The 19,396-nt window shown below is 50.0% G+C and overlaps 1 protein-coding gene across 2 annotated transcripts in view; it reads right to left on the bottom strand.

Moving 5' to 3' along the window:
* Window positions 1–13,385, bottom strand: part of Klhl3 (kelch like family member 3) — a 116,109-nt gene extending 102,724 nt beyond the window's left edge. For both annotated transcript variants that reach the window (XM_032884769.1, XM_032884770.1), the window contains exon 1: window positions 13,263–13,385. In XM_032884769.1, coding sequence (XP_032740660.1) covers window positions 13,263–13,318 — 56 coding nt within the window. In that variant the 5' untranslated portion in view covers window positions 13,319–13,385. The remainder of the gene's footprint in view (window positions 1–13,262) is intronic.
* Window positions 13,386–19,396: the final 6,011 nt, after the last annotated feature.

The raw sequence follows: 19,396 nt of genomic DNA, 5'->3' as shown, positions 1-19,396 counted from the left end.
CCTGCTGTGATGTTCTCCGCTCTTCTGAAGGGCGAGTGGGGTCATGTCGGTCACATCTTTGCAGTGACCAATTGCCCTATGTATTCACTGGCCACGGAAGAGTGTCTTTTAAGAGCTGGGTGTGGGGGGTTGGGGATTTAGCTCAGTGGTAGAGCGCTTGCCTAGGAAGCGCAAGGCCCTGGGTTTGGTCCCCAGCTCAGTGGTAGAGCGCTTGCCTAGGAAGCGCAAGGCCCTGGGTTCGGTCCCCAGCTCCGGAAAAAAAAAAGAACCAAAAAAAAAAAAAAAAAAAAAGAGCTGGGTGTGGTGGCACATGCCTTTAATCCCAGCTCTCGGCAGGCAGAGGCGGGATGACTTTGGTCTACAAAGCATAGGCCAGACAGCCAGGGAGGTTACAGAGAAACCTTGTGCCAAAAAAAAAAAAAAAAAAAAAAAAAGTCTTTCAAAAACTGCTACAGCAGCAAGATAATCTCACAAATTCTCCACCTAAAGTCACAATTCACCACCACCACACACACCAACCTGAACTGAACCCTGATCTCCATCCCGAACTGACCTACTCAGACCCTGACTGGGTAACGTCACGTAGGAACTGCCCACTGCAGACAGAATTCCCCTCCCTTTCCAGTAGCTCAGCCCTGAGTGCCTGCTCTGTGAGGACCACCTCAGCTTTGCCTCCTCTGGCCAGTCCTTGCAGTATCAGCCCCAACTGTTCTCTTCCTAAATTTCCTAAATTCCTATCATATTTCTAGCGTGATCCAGCTGGTGCATAGAACATGGCTGTGTGTGATTTTTTTTTTTATTACTTATCTCGTCAACCTGACAGCAACGTATTGACGGGTAAGGACCATGTGTCCCAGGACTGTCTGTTGTAAGGGCCCCAGACCTGCGCATGAATGACTCCATGGTGGAGGCATCATTGAGGCTGTAAAACTCAGAATGAAACAGGACCAGCCTCGTGCCAAGCCTAAAACAAAGGCCCAACCCATCAGAAGTCCACAGTTCGGGAAACGCCTCTGAATGCACTAACCTTGCCTTTTTGGCTTCTGCAGCTACACTTCTGTCTAACTGTTCTTTTTAATGGAAGTGCATCAACACGGGATGTGGCTGCTATGTTTAAAGCTCATCCTGAGAAAGGCTCGGGGCCGCCCTGGGATCCTGAACACAGAGCGAAGTCATAGGCTGGGTAGAAAAGACTTAAACCCACGTCTGAGCTGACTTCTCCGGTGAGTTCCCCACAACACTGTGTGACTTGCAACCCTGCCTACCTGGCATGGGCTCATGGTACAGTGGGCCATCGGTGAATGTCAGGGGTGGGTTTGGAGCTAAAAACCTCTCATCTGTCCTTACAGGTGTTACATAGCAAAGCAGAGTGGACGACGTCACTGACTCAACCACCGTGGACAAACGACTGCAGACACTGACACGGGAGGAGGCCTCAACTACACATGAACACACGGAAACTAGTATAAAAGTGTACATAAGAGACGTGTGCTCTTGCTGGCCGCTGGTGCTGCACACCTTGACCCCTAGCACTTGGGAGGCAGGGACGGGTGGATCTCTGAGCTCAAGGCCAGCCTGGTCTACATACAGATCGAGTTCCAGGACTACCGGGACTATGCAAAGAAACCCTGTCTTGGGGGGGAAAAGAAAACAAAGAGGATAAACGTTATGACTGTGCCTCTCTAGATCGATCACCTCCCCTGCTCTCTAAATCCCACAGGCCACAGCCCGTCTTGTCTTCTCCCCTACTGTTATGTAAGCGAATCCACACATATCCCGAACGGCCCTCTCGCAGGCTGGGATTTCTTTCTGGATTCTCTGCCTCCCGTGACACAACCAATAGGAGTACATCTATCCCGGTCAGAACCTGAGCTGTCGTCCTTCAAGGCTTGTTTAATGCACACACGTGTCCCACGCATCCACAATTCTGAAACCCTGTCCTCTGTTATCTCTCCTATTTACAACCTCCTTCCCCCGGCTGCTGCTGCCACAACCTTCCTTCCATCTCATCTGTTGCCTGGGTTCTCACCACCAGCTCCTTCACTGTGGCAGCAATGGTCCAGCCATTTTGACTGAGGCCTCCTCTCATTCCTCTCGGGGTTCAGAATGAATCTCGGAGAACAATCATGACCTTTCACCATCCTGCCACTGCCCTGGAGACTCTTCATTACCGTATAACTATCATATTTGCCTCAGCCTAAATGCCTGGTCGTCTTTGTCTTGGTGAAGTGTGTCGGCCTAAAGCACGCATCGATTGCCACCTCTGCTCCCCTCAGTCCAGCTCAGTCGCCGATCGTCCTGTGACCAGCTAGGGGCCTTCCCTACCAGGCAGCCTGACCAGCTGTCCTCTGAACAGCTCTTCCTGTCTGTCTTCCCCACACAATGTGTGCTGGTCGGTGTCTCAGCCGGACGAGGGGAAGGAACTCTGATTTATCACGGTTGTTATTTCCCGTAGTATAAATCATCCGTCCAGGAGATTTCCCGCTATTGCACGGGTGAACAGCCACTTCCCGTGAGAGACGACAGACCAATTCAAGGGCCTAGATGAGAGTAAACGGGAGAGCCGGAAGCGCTGAACGCTTTAATATAATTTATTTACGTTATTAAATTTTCATAGTAGCCTGTAGGATGATGTCATTATGCAGCAAGGCGGGTCCAGGAGAAGACGAAGCCTATCATTGGATGAGAAGGAAGGGTAGGCGGGGAAAAGTCTAGGAAGGAGCGAGGAGGAGGAGGAGCAAGGAAAGGAAGGCGGAGACAGAGGAGGATTCCGATCCAGGTGGTCTAGGTCAGTTTCATCTTGTCGAGGTGGGCGGTTTCTATCTTTATTAATTGGCAGTGAACTTATTCTGCGGATGTATTGTAGATTGAGAATTTAACGTGTAAATCTAATTGCTAAACTACGAGTTTCTAAAGCTTTGATTCTACCGGGCTACAGGGGATGCGAGCAAAGTTCCCAGCGGGCAGAGAGACAGCTTGTCTCGGTTCTGGAAGCCGTGCTAGCCTATAGAACGCCTGGAACCAGCATGGCATGGTGCCACGCTAGAACGGCCCTCGGAACACAGCGTGTGTGTCAGGTGTGGTAACAACCCGCCAAGGGGACAGTGTATGAAAGCGGCTGGCAGAGAGAGCCGGGGCGCGCAGCTCCAGCGGATCTGCGCGGGAGTGGGAGCGTGCAGGTACAGCCAGCCGCTGATCCATTTTTTGATTTTTACCGCAACAATAGCCAAGTTGAATGACTGAGTCGCAAACTTCCTGAATGAGCAGCTTTGTGAAGTAAGACTCCTCCTTGAGACCCAAGATGGCCGCTTAGCTCCATCGTCCTAACGTCTAGCATGGCATAGGCGCTCAGCAGTGAGCCTTGAATAAAGAAGGTGTGTGGGCTAAAACTATCGACAGCTGTGTGCTTCCTCACTTCCCCTCTCTAAAACTAAGCATGGGTCTCTCTCCTTCCATTTACTTCTTTCCCCTCCCTGGGAGGGAGGAGGCACAGCACAGACCCCTACAGAGGTGATGGGAAATCAGGAGGATTGTGGGAGAGAAAAGGCTGGCACCCAGGAAAGAGGAAAGAAAGACAGATCACTGCTTACCTGAGAGTCCTCAGGTTCCCATGTGGGAAAACTCCAGACAACGAGGCAAAAGGAAAGGCAGGGGGCTCATGGAGAGAGAGGGGGGTCTCCAAGGAGTTTAGGGTCCTAGAGACAAGGACCTGCAGAACATGGCCGGTGTGGAGGAACCCACCAGGGATAAGGAGCCCAAGCAAGACAGCCACAGCTCAGACACTAATGATTCTCCTCCACTAGTCTCTCAGGACACAACTCAGAGGCAATCAGTTCAACACCAGACCTCATCCCGTGCTGCCAAACATTATATTCAAGGTAGGCATGAGACCTAAAGATGGGAAGGCAGGATGTACCCAGCAAGACCACACCACACTCATTGAATTCTCTCAAAAAAGTAAACGTCCTTTGGGAAGAAAAGCCCAGAAACTAGAAGTCACCCGTAGGTCCCTCTGGTTTCACATCTCGGAGAAAAAGAACGTGATTTAATCATCAGACGATGTCCTTTGGTTAAGCCTTGGTCAGGACCTGCAACTCATTACAGTCCTTGGACCAAGTTGGCCTCCGGTATCTCCCACAGGGTCCCCTTCAGAGAGAATGAAAACAGTGGCGGCTGTCAGTAATGCCCTGCCTGTTTCACGACAGGTTCATGGCGGGCATGCTGCCCATTGTACGTCAGGTTCTCATGAGGTCATCAGCGAGATTCTGCTTCTCTAAGTCTGGGACACTAAAAGGTCAAATTTTTCAAACTAGAAAGATGGTTCAAAATAGAGAGTGCCCTTAAGAGCTTGGCAAAGGGGTTGGGATTTAGCTCTGGCTTGCCCAAGTGAAGGCCCTGGGTTGGTCCCCAGCTCGAAAAAAAAAAAAAAAAAAAAAGAAAAAAAAAAGAAAAAGAGCTCTGGCAAGGACCCAGGTTCAATTCCCAGATACACCTGACAGCTCACAACCAAGAGATCTAACACCCTCATCTGGTCTTTGAGGGTACCAAACACCTTTGTGTACAGACATACAGACAGGCAAAACACACACAGGCTTAATAAAATAAAGTAAAAAGGTCTGATTTCTGAACCCGTTGAGACGTTTGACAAACTACAAATCCAGGAAGTATCCCAAGCCTAACCGTTCAAGACAGAAACCACCAACCTTAGATGTCTCCCTCTTGGCTGATGAAGAAGTTGGCACTTGAATATGTCTAGTCACCAGAGTCAAGGCTTTCGGAAACTCTGCCGTTGAGTCACACCCTTTACACACGAGCTACACAGTTTCAGCAGGATCACCCAGATCCCCGCATCATAAGAAGAGGGCATCGGATCCCATTACAGATGGTTTCGAGCCACCATGTGGTTGTGGGATTTGAACTCAGGACCTCTGGAAGAGCAGTTGATGCTTTCAACCGCTGAGCCGTCTCTCCAGCCCCTACCCTAAAGCATCTTACACCCATTATCTAGTTTCCATCCTCAGAACCATGGCATGGAGCCGGAACTACTACCTCCTGACGCTCTGAGGTGAAATTGTCCAGAAAGCCCTGCTAATTTCTCTGAGCTCGGAAGCCCTTCACGTGAGCCAGTTACGGCTCAGGTAAGCGGTTACTAGTTGCCGCCATGTCTACTACGCCCTCCTCCATGACCAACTTCAAGAGAGGATGTTACTAAATCACCTTCCTGAAGGCTTAATTCACGACTTCCCTTAAAACTGGGATGGAACAAACAAGTTACAGAAAGGTATAAAGCCCTTGAGTTCACACAAACAGAACTGGATGAGGAGAGAGACACACTCCTGCGCTGGGACTTCTGGGAGGCCAAGCTTCCAAAGGGTTCCATTAGGCTTGGATGAGAGAATTGAACTCACTGTGTGTGCCACTATGACAGAGGACACGGTGTGCATTCATGAGTTAAAGGGAAAGCAGGGAGCTGGAGAGATGGCTCAATGGTTAAGAGCACTGGTTGCTCTTACAGAGGACCCAGGTTCAGTTCCCAGCACCTACATGGGGGCTTCCAACTTCTATAACACCAGTTCCTGGGGGGGATGTGATGCTCTCTCTCCTTTCCTCCAAGGGCAACAGGGATCCACTTGATACACAAGCTACATGCAAGCGAATATTCATACACACACAATAAAATCCAACAAGTCTTTCTTTTCAAAAGGGAAAGTCAGCCTAGGCATGGGCTTAGATTCCTTAAAACTTGTTTTTGATAAGGGTTTCTTTTTTTTTTTTTTTTTGGTTCTTTTTTCGGAGCTGGGGACCCGAACCCAGGGCCTTGCGCTTCCTAGGCAAGCGCTCTACCACTGAGCTAAATCCCAGCCCGGTTTCTAATGTTTTAACCTCCTGTCTAGCCCGCCACCCACCAGAGGTAGTGGAGAAGAAAGGTTATTAGGATATGGGGGAGGTGGGCCTGTTTAGAAACGGTTCTCTGGAATAAATCTCATCCGTGTGGTTAGGATGCCAGCAGTTCGGTTTACACGACTCAGCAGAGATGGCTCCATGTACGCATAAACACCATTTACGGATCAGCAACAGTAGGTCAGTGGGTCGGTGAAGAAGCCTCGCGGTTCTGCTCTATGCTGCTTAGAAGTAGTTTCTCGGGGCCATTTTAATCTTCAATTGTCAGGAGAGTAAACATGACCCAGCAGAAACAGCCAGGCCTCCGCTGAGTCAGCAGGAGCGACCAGGACCAGAAGAGACACCAGAAGTTAGTTCTATGCCATCCCTCTCTCAACAAAGTGAAGATCAGCGAAGACGCGAGACCAACAATGCTTGCCATGTAAGCGATGTCACTGTCCATTGAGTCCTATTTATGATCCCTCCAAATATCACGTGTCCTCCCACGGGTCTTGCCCCAGCAAAACCCCACGTGAGTCTGTCATAGCAGAACTCCACGTGAATCTGTATCAGCTGACACCACTCGGCGAATCCGCCTACGTCGGCGGAAGCAGCAAGAAACCTCCACAACACGGACTTAAGTTTTTGATGCGTTTCTTTCTATGAATCACGACAAACGACGGCCAGTAAGGAATGGCAAGGTCTACCAGTACCATCCAGTGTCATCCACTGTCCATGGGGTCAAATTTCTATTCCTCTGAGCATCAAGCGTCCTTTCATATGTCTCCTTCAGCAAAAACATCCTGTCACCTGTGTCTGCTTCGGCAAAACCATCACTTGGCCAAACTGACTTTCCAAAAAAGCCAAAAGTTGCCACTCCACTAGGATCTTCACAAATCATAGAAAGTTATCTATTCCATCCTAAGAGTCACTGGACTTACATAACAACAAAGAAGAAAAAAAAAAAAAACAACTCTTAGAACAAAGTATCCTCAAACTACTTTTTACATGGTTTGTCACCAGTCCGTTCAATTTAACCTACTTTTAGGGATCATCTAGAAACTTTAAAAAAAAAAAAAAATAGGTCATTCCCATAGCAGGGATGTCATCAAATAAAGCAGGTGATTTGGAACACACACAGAAAAGTGTTCTTGCCTGAACTGGCCTGAACAATCTAAAACATAACAAACCTTAAGAAGCCAAATCTGGGTGTGAAGTGAAAAGGCCCCTTTTGCTGACTGTGTTCCCTTTACACAATTAAAGAAAAAAAAAAAGTTCAAGACCTTATTCTTTAAAAAAAAAAAAAAAAAATCCAAGGGCTGGAGAGAGGGCTCAGCACTGACTGCTGTTCCAGAGGTCCTGAGTTCAATTCTCAGCAACCACATGGTGGCTCACAACCATCTGTAATGGGGATCAGATGCCCTCTTCTGGTGTGTCTGAAGACAGCTACAGTGTACCCACATACATGAAATAAATAAATAAATAAATAAATAAATAAATCTTTAAATAAAAAAGGAGAAGAGGCTAGTCCTCTTTTAAAAAAAAATCCAGAATGGGAAATTTGGTTTCCGCTGTCACCACTGTAATGATGAGCTCTTTCAGGAGGTATGGGAGCCCAAAACTTTCTTCACAAGAGTCTACTAGTGACTTTCAGGGCCTGGGAGAGGGCTAAGTGACTACCAGTAGGAATCGAAATAAAAAACAATGTTATGTTGCTGGACACATGCCCTGGCCTGGGTCTCACCGACATTTTACCTGTTGGTGCAGAAGTCAGCATTTAGGGAAGCAACTCCAGCTTCCTCCTCAGTGTTTGCCTCGCTGCTGTGCTCAGATCAAGGGCAAACACACAACAAGCACCTTCACCACAGCAGCTCCTTGGAGCTCGGTGCAGGCTCCCAGCCATGAGAGCCAGCTGAGAATACCTGTCCTTTGAGGACAGCTCTTAGGTGGTCACAGCAGAGTTGTCCTGAAAGCCTTCTTAAATGGGAGCCCTCCTACCCTTTCTGGGATGAAAGGCATGCAGTCTAAGGTAAAGGGAACAGCCAGTGTCTCCTTTTGATGACAACTCTTCCAAAAAGATGCTTTTCTCTGCAAGACTGCCTGCCTGTCTGTGTGTGTGTGTGTGTGTGTGTGTGTGTGTGTGTGTGTGTGTGTGTGTGTGTGTGTGTGTGTGTGTGTCACTGTGTATCTTTGCCTGGATTGTCTGTGTGTGTGGCATACTCCACAGAATTTAGAATTTTTATCATGAGGTCCATTTCCTTGCTGCCTATCGGGCACCACTCTCCATAGCTACAATGTATCTTCCCGATTTGAAATCCCACACCTGTGAGGCAGTCCCTACTCCCTTGTTTTGTACCCCACTGGCAACCATTTCGCTCTCTGTCGCTAGGAACTGGATTTACCTTGCAAGTGGAAAATTTATTTTAATCCCTCCACAAGGTTGATTTCCAAATCTGAAATAAAATGCCAATTGCAAGGCAACTGTCATCTTCAGTGTTTGAGAGAGGGGGACCAAAGAGGTGACAGGGAGGAGGGGAGAGAATGAATCGAGAAGAGCTGGAGCCCGAAATCACTTTTCTTCACTCCTGAAGCCTTGGGGACGTCCCCATGGAGGAAAATTTAGCATCAGAAGACTGGAGATCTTCTGATCTAAATCTAGAAGACCAGCAGAGAGCTGGAGAGCTTGGGAAGGCATTGGAGGAGGCACAACTCTGCAGCTCTTGTCGGGGTCTTGGCAAGGAGCACCCAGCTCATGCCCGTCTACGTGCCACAGGGACTCTATGAAGGGAGGTAAGAGTAGATCTGTGGGAAACCATAAAACCACTGATGGCTCAGCGGTTAAGAGCACTGTCTGTTCTTCCAGAGGTCCTGAGTTCAATTCCCAGCAACTGCATGGTGGCTCACAACCATCTGTAATGGGATCTAGTGCCCTCTTCTGGCCTGCAGGCATACATGCAGGCAGAACACTGTATATATAACAAATAAATCTATGATAATAATAATAATAATAATAATAATAATAATAATAATCGCCAGATATGGTAGTGCACACCTTTAATCCCGACACTCAGGAGCAGGTGGAGCTCTGAGTTTGAGGCCAGCCTGGTGTACAGAGTGAGTTCCAGGACAGCCAGGGCTGTTACACAGAGAAAGGAAAGCCCTGTCTGGAAAAACAAAGCAACGACAACAACAATAATAAATATAAGAGGAGCTAGAGAGATGGCTCAGAGGTTAAGAGCACTGACTGCTCTTCCAGAGGTCCTGAGTTCAAATCCCAGCAACCACATGGTAGCTCACAACCATCTGTAATGGGATCAGATGCCCTCTTCTGGTGTGTCTGAAGACAGTGATGGTGTAGTCATATACATAAAATAAATAAAGTCTTTTTTAAAAAAATAAATATAAGAGATATGAAGTCCTGTGAGTCATCAACAACAGCAGTAATAATGACGATAATGATAATAATAATAAATACGAGAGGCGTGAAGTCTCGTGAGGCACCTCACTGCGCAGAGATAACTTGGGTACATTTTTCCTTCACTGTCCGCATGTGAGCAGACCCACACTGTCTGCTTTGGATAACTGACACAGGAAGATCCTGAAGACTTCGTTAGCCCCTCAGGGCACAGCACAGAAGCAGGGTGTCCAGGAATAACATCAGCCACCATCCAAGCCAGAAAAAGAAATACTCGGTACCACATACACACTGCCTCGTTTCACCTTTGCACTGACCCCACAAAGAATAGTGTTGCTGTTCCCTTTGCACATAAAAAAAAAAAATAGTTCAGTGAAGATACGGTACACACAAGGTCATTTGGCTTGGGAAGCACTCCGCTTTACTAAGTCTGTTCCTCCGAAGCCCACGCTTTCAAGGTAAAAAGTACTCTGGTACCCTCGTAGCGAGGAAAAATAATTCATAGAAACCTCTTGGCTGAAATGCCTTAATGCTTAAAAATAGCCCCAATTATGTTCCAGCCGGTTCGGTGTGGAGCAAGCACGAGACGAGATGCAGGAACTCCTCTAGGCCCTGGAGGTCGGACTCGTGACCCGAGCCAATCACTGGGCTCTCAGCCTTGGTTTCCAGGAAACTTACAAACCAAAGCTACGTCTGTCTCTTCCTTCATCCCAAAGGTTTCAAATGAGGCTGCGCTAGCCAGCTTGGTAGCCAAGGCTGTCCAGAGAGCCAAGGCTGCCTAAGGTCTACATCTTTCACCTCTTTAGTTAGAGCTGCTCACGAAAGTCACCAGCTAAGGCTGAGATCCAGAGAACAAGAGAGAACGGGGTGTGTGTGTCACAGCCTCTCCTCCCAGAGCTCAGGCATCTCCGTGGAGAGTGTGAGGGGTGGAAGAGCAGAGCTGGTGGAAGGCTTCGAGGAAACCGTTTTCCCAGATGAGAAGGCAGCTGCACACATGAGCTCATGGCAGTCGTGACGGCATGCACGAGATCGATGCGAGCCCAAGACAGACAAAAATCCCAACGGGGGAGCCAGAGGAACCACAAAGTCCACCCCCAGCTGGAGAGATACTAGCATCTGATAGGTGGCAGGAGACAGGGGGTTGGCTTTAATGGTTTGATAACTGGTATACTGTCCACACTCCAGGGCAGGCCTTACACCAATAGTAACTGGGTAACACAAACTGGGGGAAGAGAGAGAGAGAGAGAGAGAGAGAGAGAGAGAGAGAGAGAGGAGAAAGGAGAAGGAGGAGGAAATAGAGGAGAGAAAGAGAGAGAGGAGGAGGAAAGAGAGGAGAGAAAAAGAGAGAGAGAGAGGAGGAGGAAAGAGAGGAGAGAAAAGAGAGAGAGAGGAGGAGGAGGAAAGAGAGGAGAGAAAAAGAGAGAGAGAGAGAGAGGAGGAGAGAGAGAGAGAGGAGAGAGAAAAGAGAGAGAGGAGGAGGAGGAAAGAGAAGAGAGAAAAAGAGAGAGAGGAGGAGGAAAGAGAGGAGAGAAAGAGAGGAGAGAGAGAGAGAGAGAGAGAGAGAGAGAGAGAGAGAGCGCGCGCTGGACAGGTTAAGAAAGTAGGAATGGATCTGGGAGTAGCTGAGGAAGGGAAAATGAATATGACCAAAATACACCGTAAGGAACTCTCAAAGAAGTAACACTGGCTTACGTTACTAGTTAACTGAACAATTACTACCCAGCACCTGCTGTTGGCAGAGCCATAGTCAGTGAGGAATACCGAAGAGTATACGCCACCATCCTTCTCTGAAGGCACATCTCTAAGTTTGAGGACCTGTAAGTCACACAAAATGGAAACACTAAAAGACCTGCTGGGCCTAGCATTCAGGTCTAAAACACAGACAAGAGGTTTAGCCGGGTGAGGTGGCACGGGCCTTTGATCCCTGCACTCTGGAGGCAGAGGTAGGCAGATCCGTGAGTTCCAGGCCAACCTGATCTACAGAATGAGTCCCAGGGCAGCCAGGGCTACATGAAGAGACCCTACCTCAGCGTCTCCACCCAGTCCTCCAAAAAAGAAGTTTTTAATGTAAGAACATCAATGCGGAGTTTTTAAAGAACTGCGTTTTTTCCCCCAAATCCAAAACGGGAAGAAATGAGCGGAAAGAACTCCAAGATCGGAGGATCTGCGGTGGGAGAGAAGGCGTGCGAGTGTGACGGCAGAGTAACTCTTGGTGGGTGGAGCGGCGCGCGTTGGGACGAGAGACAGGGACAAATCGGGGGCGTCTTGTTTGGTTGGTTTGTAAGCTGTCCCTAGAACAGGGACCAAAAAGTAAGGACCCGGGAGGCCTGGTGAATGTTGGAAATTCTCACCTCTACTGGAAGCAAATGTGTACTCAGAAGCCACAGACATGAGCTCCCCTCACAGACCGGTGAGGAGCTCTTCAGAAGAGGAACGCTGGACTGTGGATGTGACCGCTGCGCCCGAAAGCTGAGATGGCACAGCCTCGTGCCAGCCGCTCAGCCCAGATGTGCTGAGGGTCACGCGAGCGGACACGGTCCAGAACCTTACACTCCTCTCCTCACTCCTTCCCACTGCCAGCTATCAGGCCACTGGGAGAGGGCAAGGACACTGTCCACCTCTGCCCCAAGGCCTCAGGATGCCCCGTTGTTCAGGGGGCTCCTGTTTGGAAGAGAGCCTAGAAAGAGACTGCAAGGATTATAGTCTAAAAAGTCCTAGCACAGTGGGTCACGACCCTTTGCGGCGGTCAAACGACCCTCTCACAGGGGTCACCTAAGACCATCAGAAAACACAGATGCCTAATAGTAGCAAAATTGTAGCTATGACGTAATGAAGATAATCGATGGTTGAGGGGTGGGGGTGTCACCACAACATGAGGAACTGTATTAAACGGTCTCAGCGTTAGGAAGGTTAAGAACCACTGTCCTAGACTCTTCCTGTGACTGGGACTATCACGAAGCACTGGTCTCTAAGGCTTTTTCAGACCCGAGAGTGAAACGAGCCACACCTGTTCTCACAGGGGCCCCGACTGGGGACAAGCTGTGCACGTTTGTCAAAGTACTCTCCAACTGCAATGGCACGGGTTTAGTGGAGCCTGTTCCCATGTAACCAGCAACTCGCAACTCAGAGGAACAGCCGAACTGGCCCTGTGATCCTCTCTCCTCCAGTAAAACGGTAAGGCCGTGGTAAAGCCCGGCCCGGCGCCAACCCGAGGATGAGGAGGTGGTAGCACAGAGAGACTTCTGCTCTGTCGTCTGCCAAACTTGGCCCTGCGCTGAGCGCCTTCACAATGGGAAGATCAGCTCCTCAGATAAATGAAAACTGTCTGTGCTCCTGCTTGCCAGGAGACAAACCCTGGCCGGCTACTCCTGCTCGACTGAAATGCCTTCAGTTGGTTCCTATTTCGTGATGGGAGAAACAAGGGTGCCTGTAAGACACAGACCTTGCAGCATCTCTCAAACTTTTTGACACAGACGAAACCGGTTGTGAGCAAATGCCATCTGACCGCGTTCTTCCTTTACCCACACCGGCACAGAAGCCAGTGTCCAGGAGCATACACATAACAGACCCGGCGTGGTTCTTGAAGAGTCAACCACTTAGGTGTGAACCAGGCAAGTTCCCTCTCAGAGGCCAGCCCTGAAATATCATTAAATCCCCACCACCACAGACAGACACTTTGGGGAACAAGACGGGACTATTCCCAACACAAGCCAGGAAGTTCCTTCTTTCCGTGTGCTCCACTGCCCAGCAAACCCAGACTTTCCTTGGTAGGAGCCCGGTATCTGGAGCGTTGAGCTGGAAGAGGTTTACCAAAGAGACTTGTCTGTCCCCACTCTGCTTTGGGATTCTGCAGTTGCCAGGATCCGCAAGCCTGCTTAGCTGATGCAAACAAATGTCGGTGGTTACACCTTAAGCTCGTGTTTGCTTACACATGCATACTGCACTCAACACACTTACACATACGTACCTTTCGCCCTCCATTGTGGGAGGCCCGGCAGGGTTAGTAGCCACCAAACTGTGCATGCACCCGGGAACTGGCGCTGCTCTCTGGGTTCTCCCAGCAGACCCGTGAGGGACCCTGATCAGCGACCGTGATTCGGCATGGCTGCAACTGAGACCTCCTTCCCTCCCAATCCTCCTTCCTCTCTGACTTACTCGCGGCAGGCTTCTACCGCAGAAGCGACGGTGCTAGAAAATGTCTTACCCAGAGCTCCCTGCAACCCTTTCAGCTGCTAAAAGCAGCAACCCACTCGCTTCCCCTCCCCCGCAGGCTGGCTTCTCCTCTGTCTCCTAGGAACAGCCAAAGCCGCGGCGGCGGCGGCGGCGGCGGCGACCCAAGGGCTGTGCCACCTTTCCAGCTGCTTCCACATCTGCTCAGGCATCCCCAGCCTCAGCGACTAGCCCACCCCACAGTCTCCGGCCTCCTCGCTGCACTACAACGGATCAGCGGGATCCTCACTACCGGAGAAAAGCTGACCCCTCCTTCTCTCCTCCTCCTAGGCTGCGAGTCTGTGGGCCTGGCCAGATTGCTGGAATGAGGAGGCCCCTCTGTGGCCTGCCATGGAGTTTACCCACCTGGGGAAATTCACTCGTGAGTAACACCAGCGCTGCCTGATTTCCCCCTCCCCGAGCCCACGGTGGTTCTAAGATGTGACATTAAGACAAGTGGGCTGGGGTGGGTGGGTGTCACAGAACTGAAATGAGTAAGGAGAATTAGACATGGGGGCCGGAGCCAGATGCGTTCTGTGCAGAGGGGGCGGGGAGGTGCGACGGAAACAAACCCCCAGTATTACAAAATGCCAAAGACCACAGCAGTGATCACCGCAAGAACACTGCCTGGCTGTCGCCCTGGGCCACACTGAAAGACCACCGCAACAGAACCGCTTTCTAAAGCCTGCCATGCTGAACCTTAGGCAGGGCTGTGGCTCCAACCCACATGGCTACTACTGAGCCCCCCTCTCCAGCCAACCTGTAACCTCTAGATGTTGGCCTTACCTGGAATGGCTCCTCTAACCCCGATCCTTGAGACTTTATGGAAGGGCAGTAGGTCACGGGTCTTCTAAAGCCCTCCCCAAATCAGACCCGTGACAACAGGCGCCCCCCCCAACATAAACTTCAAAGGGTCTTACCCTTACTGTTCATCTCCCCCTAACTGAATGTCCTGAGGAGTGTGCTTTGTGCATGCCTTGTTTCTTAGGCTGAAAAAACAATCTCGTGGAAAGCAGGAAGCTAAGTGTGTATCCTCTAGAACCAGGGCATGGAGATAATTGGGTCAGTTAGTGGTGAAAACTGACTCAGAAGCCTCCCTGACAGTACAGAAAAGGCCAGACATGAGCGCCCATGCCTGCTCTAGGACTCCTCACCCGTCAGCACACCCCGCATCTTTGGACGGGCATCTTTGGAGGCCCGGAGCAGCACTGGCTGAGTGGCCTTCCGCTGGGTGTCCTATGACCTCATGCTCAGTCCTTCATTCGCAAGACGCTCCCTAGAGTCTCAACTCCAATAATTGTGAGCTCTACACAAGCTGAAAGGGTCCCCCTTTTCTTCTCGGTGCTCCCCGATCATCTGCTTAGCGGTGCCGCTTTCCTGGGTGCTCATGTAAGTGGGAACTTTAGGAGGGTGCAGATGACGCCTGTGTGAGTAGGAAAAGACGCTCGCTCCGTGCTACTCATTCGGCGTGGGCCTGCTAAGTTTCTTCAGCGCTGGGCAGAGCTCAAGTCGTCACGCAAAGGAACGCAGGTATCGAAGCTACGGGCGCTAATAACTTGGACTTGACGAAACGTTCTGGGCTCAAACCAGCTGAGGTGTGAGTCTCCCCAGACACACCAGTGTCCTCTCAGCTGGACCACGACCCAGAGTCATTCTCCCTCGGGCTGCGAAGAACACAAGAGTCACTGCTCACGGGGTTGAGGATTTGGCTCAGTGGTAGAGCGCTTGCCTAGGAAGCACAAGGTCCTGGGTTCGATACCCAGCCCCGAAAAAAAAGAAAAGAAAAAAAAAAAAAAAGTCACTGCTCACACCCAGCAGCCCTGGGTCTCCGCTTGTTCGCAAACCAAACCCCACCTGTCTTTTTCTCCCACCACTTCCCTTCCTCCTCTAATCAGTTTCGTGGTTCTGTTCCAGATATTTCCTCTGGACAGCAGTCACAGGGACCACAGGAGGGCATCACAAATAAGGAAGTGGAATCCCAGAATCCGTGCCAGAGTGCAGGCGGGTCACTAGGATAGGCAGGCGGCTGGGTGAGTCACAGGAGGGATGTCAGACCGACTTCCCTTTGTGCCTGCCCTCATTCGAGTGTTCGCCGTACGGGAAAGGGGAGAAGAAAAATCTGAGAAAGAGGTCCTTAGGGACTGAGTATGCTCATGCTTCAAAACAAATGGTGAGAGCCAACATGAAGCTCCAGGTGGTTTCCTTGTAACCTACCTTGGCCGTGCGAACTGGCGTCACCCCGGTGTGTCAGATCACAGACGCTCTTCCCATCACCCATTATCCATGAGGCAGAATGGAGACGGTCATTGGAGCAAACCGCCCACCAGAACTAAGGGTAGCAGAGCCAAGGGCCCTTCTCTATGCCTGTGAGATATTTTTCTGGTCTCTGCTACATTTTACATCTCCTGTTACCCAAGCGTTCTGTGGGCCACAGTCTGACCTGTTCCCTACAGGCCAGTGCTCCTGACTGTACTTCAGATTTAGAAGGGCTGCTTGGAGTTCTAGCAGAGGGAATCAAAAGGATCAAAGTGGTACCAGCCTGGAGGAAAAGCCCCCATCCTTAACCTGTCCTGAATTTATGTCAAGCCCACTACCCACCACCCACTACCCACTACCCACCACCCACTACCCACTACCCAGGTTCCTCCCGATGCTTTGGGCGACTGTGCTTTGCACAGTTAGTCAAGCCCGCCTGGTGAACCCAGATCTCCATCCCAGAGTAAATCATCCAGTCATCTACGACAACTTTATTCAGAATCCTCCAGCTCTCAATTGGCTTGAGAAGAACCATGGTACCTTCCCATAACTGCTCTTTTTCTTCCTTTCAGGATTTTCCCTCCGAGTCTCCGATGTGTTGCTTTCTCATATCTGCAGGCACCATAACCCAGCACCTTGTCCCGTCACACTTTATATCTGAGCCATTCACCTAGCTGTTTAAACATCAGAACATCAAAAGCACTCGGGAGGCACAGGCAGGTGGGTCTCTGTGAGTTTGAGGCCAGCCTGGTCTACAGAGCATGTTCCAGAATGGCTGGGGCTATATGGAGAAACCCTGTCTCGAGGGAGAGGGGAGAACCAAGAGAGAGAGAGAATGTTCCTTATCTTGATGGTTTGGGGTGCCAGAGAGATGGCTCTGTGGTTAAAAGCATGCATTGCTCTTGCTAAGGACCTGAATTTGGTTTCTAGTGCCCATGTCATGTGGCCACAACCACCTGCAACTCCAGCTCCAGGGACCTACACTCCACCATGCACATACGCAAATACCTACCCATGCACACACACATAATTAAAAATAAAGCCTTTGAAAAGGAAACTATTGTTTTAAAAACTATACAGCTAGAAGTGGAAATTCTACATGATGTATATATTACAAGAAAGAATCCCGGGTGGTAGGGCTCTACCTCGGAGGAGGAATTTTAATGAGCCCCAGGGGTGACTGGAACACACGGCTAGACGAGAAGACCGCATAGACTTCAAGATCCTCACAGGGGTGCAGGGGTGCTTATCGGAAACAGGACATCATCTCTCCCTTCTATATAAAGAGGTTAACATCTACCTCCGAGAGTCCTAGGTTTAAAGATGGGGGTGAAGCACTGCCAACAGGTCAGCAAGTACCAGACAAGACCGGAGCTAAAGTACTCCCCACCCTCATCTCTATACCAAAATTTCCCACCGGACTCTGGACCCCTTGCAGAGTGGACTCTAGCTGCTTTAAATTCCCCCAGGGAAGTGGGCAGAAACTGAGAAAGAACCTAGGACCCCAAATGGTCAAAAGGCAGACCGATCTGTACCTAATCCAGAGGGGCCCGTGCCTCGATTCCCGCTTCTGTTCTGAGGACAGAGGTCCCATGTCCTGCCTTCCCAAGCACCATTATTCCTGAAGTCTGTGTTACACCTGTGCGGTGCCCACATCTCCTTTGACTCCAGTTAGCATCTGAGTGATCACGACGGCTCCAGTTCCTTCTCCGGTCAGAGCCAGATGTGGTCACCGCTTCACTCCCTTGATTTGTTTCTTTACAGCCTCTGCGGCTGTGGTTCTCAACCTGGGGGGTCGTGACCCCTTTAAGGGTCCCATATCAGACACCCTATGCGTCAAATATTTACATTATGATGCATAACATGATCATTTCATGGGGGGAGGGTCGCCATAACATGAGGAAGCTGTATGAGAGGGTGGCGGCGTTAGGAAGGTTGATAACCTCAGCTCTGAGGACGCAGACGTCAGAGAGAACGAGGTTCTGAGGGTCAAATAATTTGACCAAGACCCTGACAGAGGGCAAGCATCAAAGCTACGTTTTAACTTAGGCTCACACAACCTCGGAGCTCATGATTTCCTACCACGCCTCTACTTCTGGGGTGAGCTAATCAAGGCGCTGATAGAAAGGAACTTTCTCGAGAGCCAAGCAAGCTGAGCGTGGAAACCACACCCTCGGCTGCCTGACCCCATACACTTTCCACCTCGCTTCTGGTTTAGGAACCCCCTAACGTCATATAGAGCTGGCATCCAAAGCTTCCGAACACCTCCTCGGGGTTTGGAAGGACCTCTGGTCACCAGCCAGGCCTCGCCAGTGAGGAAACCATCGGACCCCAAGGGTCAAAGCAAAGCCAGACCGAGGACAGCGCAGGACGCTTTTTAGCCTCTCGGGGGTTTTTCCAAAAGCTCTTTTCCCAAAGTTGCAGCCCACAGCTGGTGCCCCCTGCTGGTAAGCCTGCGTATCTCTCATAACAAAAGTGAAACCACTTCTCCCAAAAAGAAGAAAACCGGCTTCATTCAGATTCCAGAACGAGCATTAATTCAATATCAATCTTCTCTCTCACCTCGCCTTTCAGTTCTTCTCTTGACCCAAAGAAAAAACTAGTTATTTTGCATAGAAAGATTAAATACACATTTGAGTCCTGCCTGAACCACCGAGTTCTAGACCAACCTGGATTACTTAGTAAGAACTTAGTCTCAAAAAAAACAAGTAAAGGTAAGCCTGGGGCTATTGGAGTTCAGCGGGTGACTGCTTGTATAGCATGTGTGGTGGGGGCCAGGATTCAAGCCCTGCTGTGAGCGGGTGATAGCGTGCTTTTAACTCAGCCAAGGCTGGGGCTCTGTGGTAAGCTACAGCAGGTGGCTATGGGGTAAACTCCTGTAAACTTGGCACACCTAGAAAGCCCAAGAGTTTACAGGCTGGCTCAAAGGGTTCCACACAGAATGGTGATCACTGAGAGGCTCAAGAATAACTGAGAGCCTCTCAGAAATCGGCAGAAGACAATGTTCAGTTTGGGGAAGGTGGAAGCAAAAGGTTTAGATCTTGTTGTTAGTCTGATGCCTTGGTGGCTAAGGGTGCTGGCTGCTCTCGCAGAGGACCAGCGTTCCAGTTCCCCGTTCAATGTCTTTAACTGCAGTTCCAGAGGATCCAGTGCCCTCTTCTGGCCCCTACTGCACACACAGATGCACAGACCCACACACAGGCAAATCCCTATATACATAAAAATTAAATCTTTAAAAAAGAGAAAGGTCAGCCGTGGTAGCACAGGCCTTTAATTCCAGCACTCAGGAGGCAGAGGCAGACGGGTCTCTATGAGTTCAAGGCCAGCCTGGTCTACAGGGTGAGTCCAAGACGCCCAGGGCTCTGTTACACAAAGAAATCCTGTCGAGGAAGAAAACAAAAACAAAAACGAACGGCAGCAGCAAAAAGCTTACTAGTCTTTTCTTAGCTTTCATTGACTCACGTGTATGTATACGTGGGGATGTGAATGCAGATATGTTCTGGCCACAGAGGTAGGACAGGGCATCAGGTCCTCTGGAGCTGGAGTTATAGGTGGCTGTGAGCCACCGTGTGGTGCTGGGAAACTCTGGTCCTCTTACAAAGAGCAGTATGTGTTCTCTACTGCTGAGCCATCTCT

Source organism: Rattus rattus, chromosome 14, assembly GCF_011064425.1.
Source record: "Rattus rattus isolate New Zealand chromosome 14, Rrattus_CSIRO_v1, whole genome shotgun sequence".
In the NCBI taxonomy this organism is placed as follows: Eukaryota; Metazoa; Chordata; class Mammalia; order Rodentia; family Muridae; genus Rattus; species Rattus rattus.
This window is presented reverse-complemented; position numbering and strand designations above follow the sequence as displayed.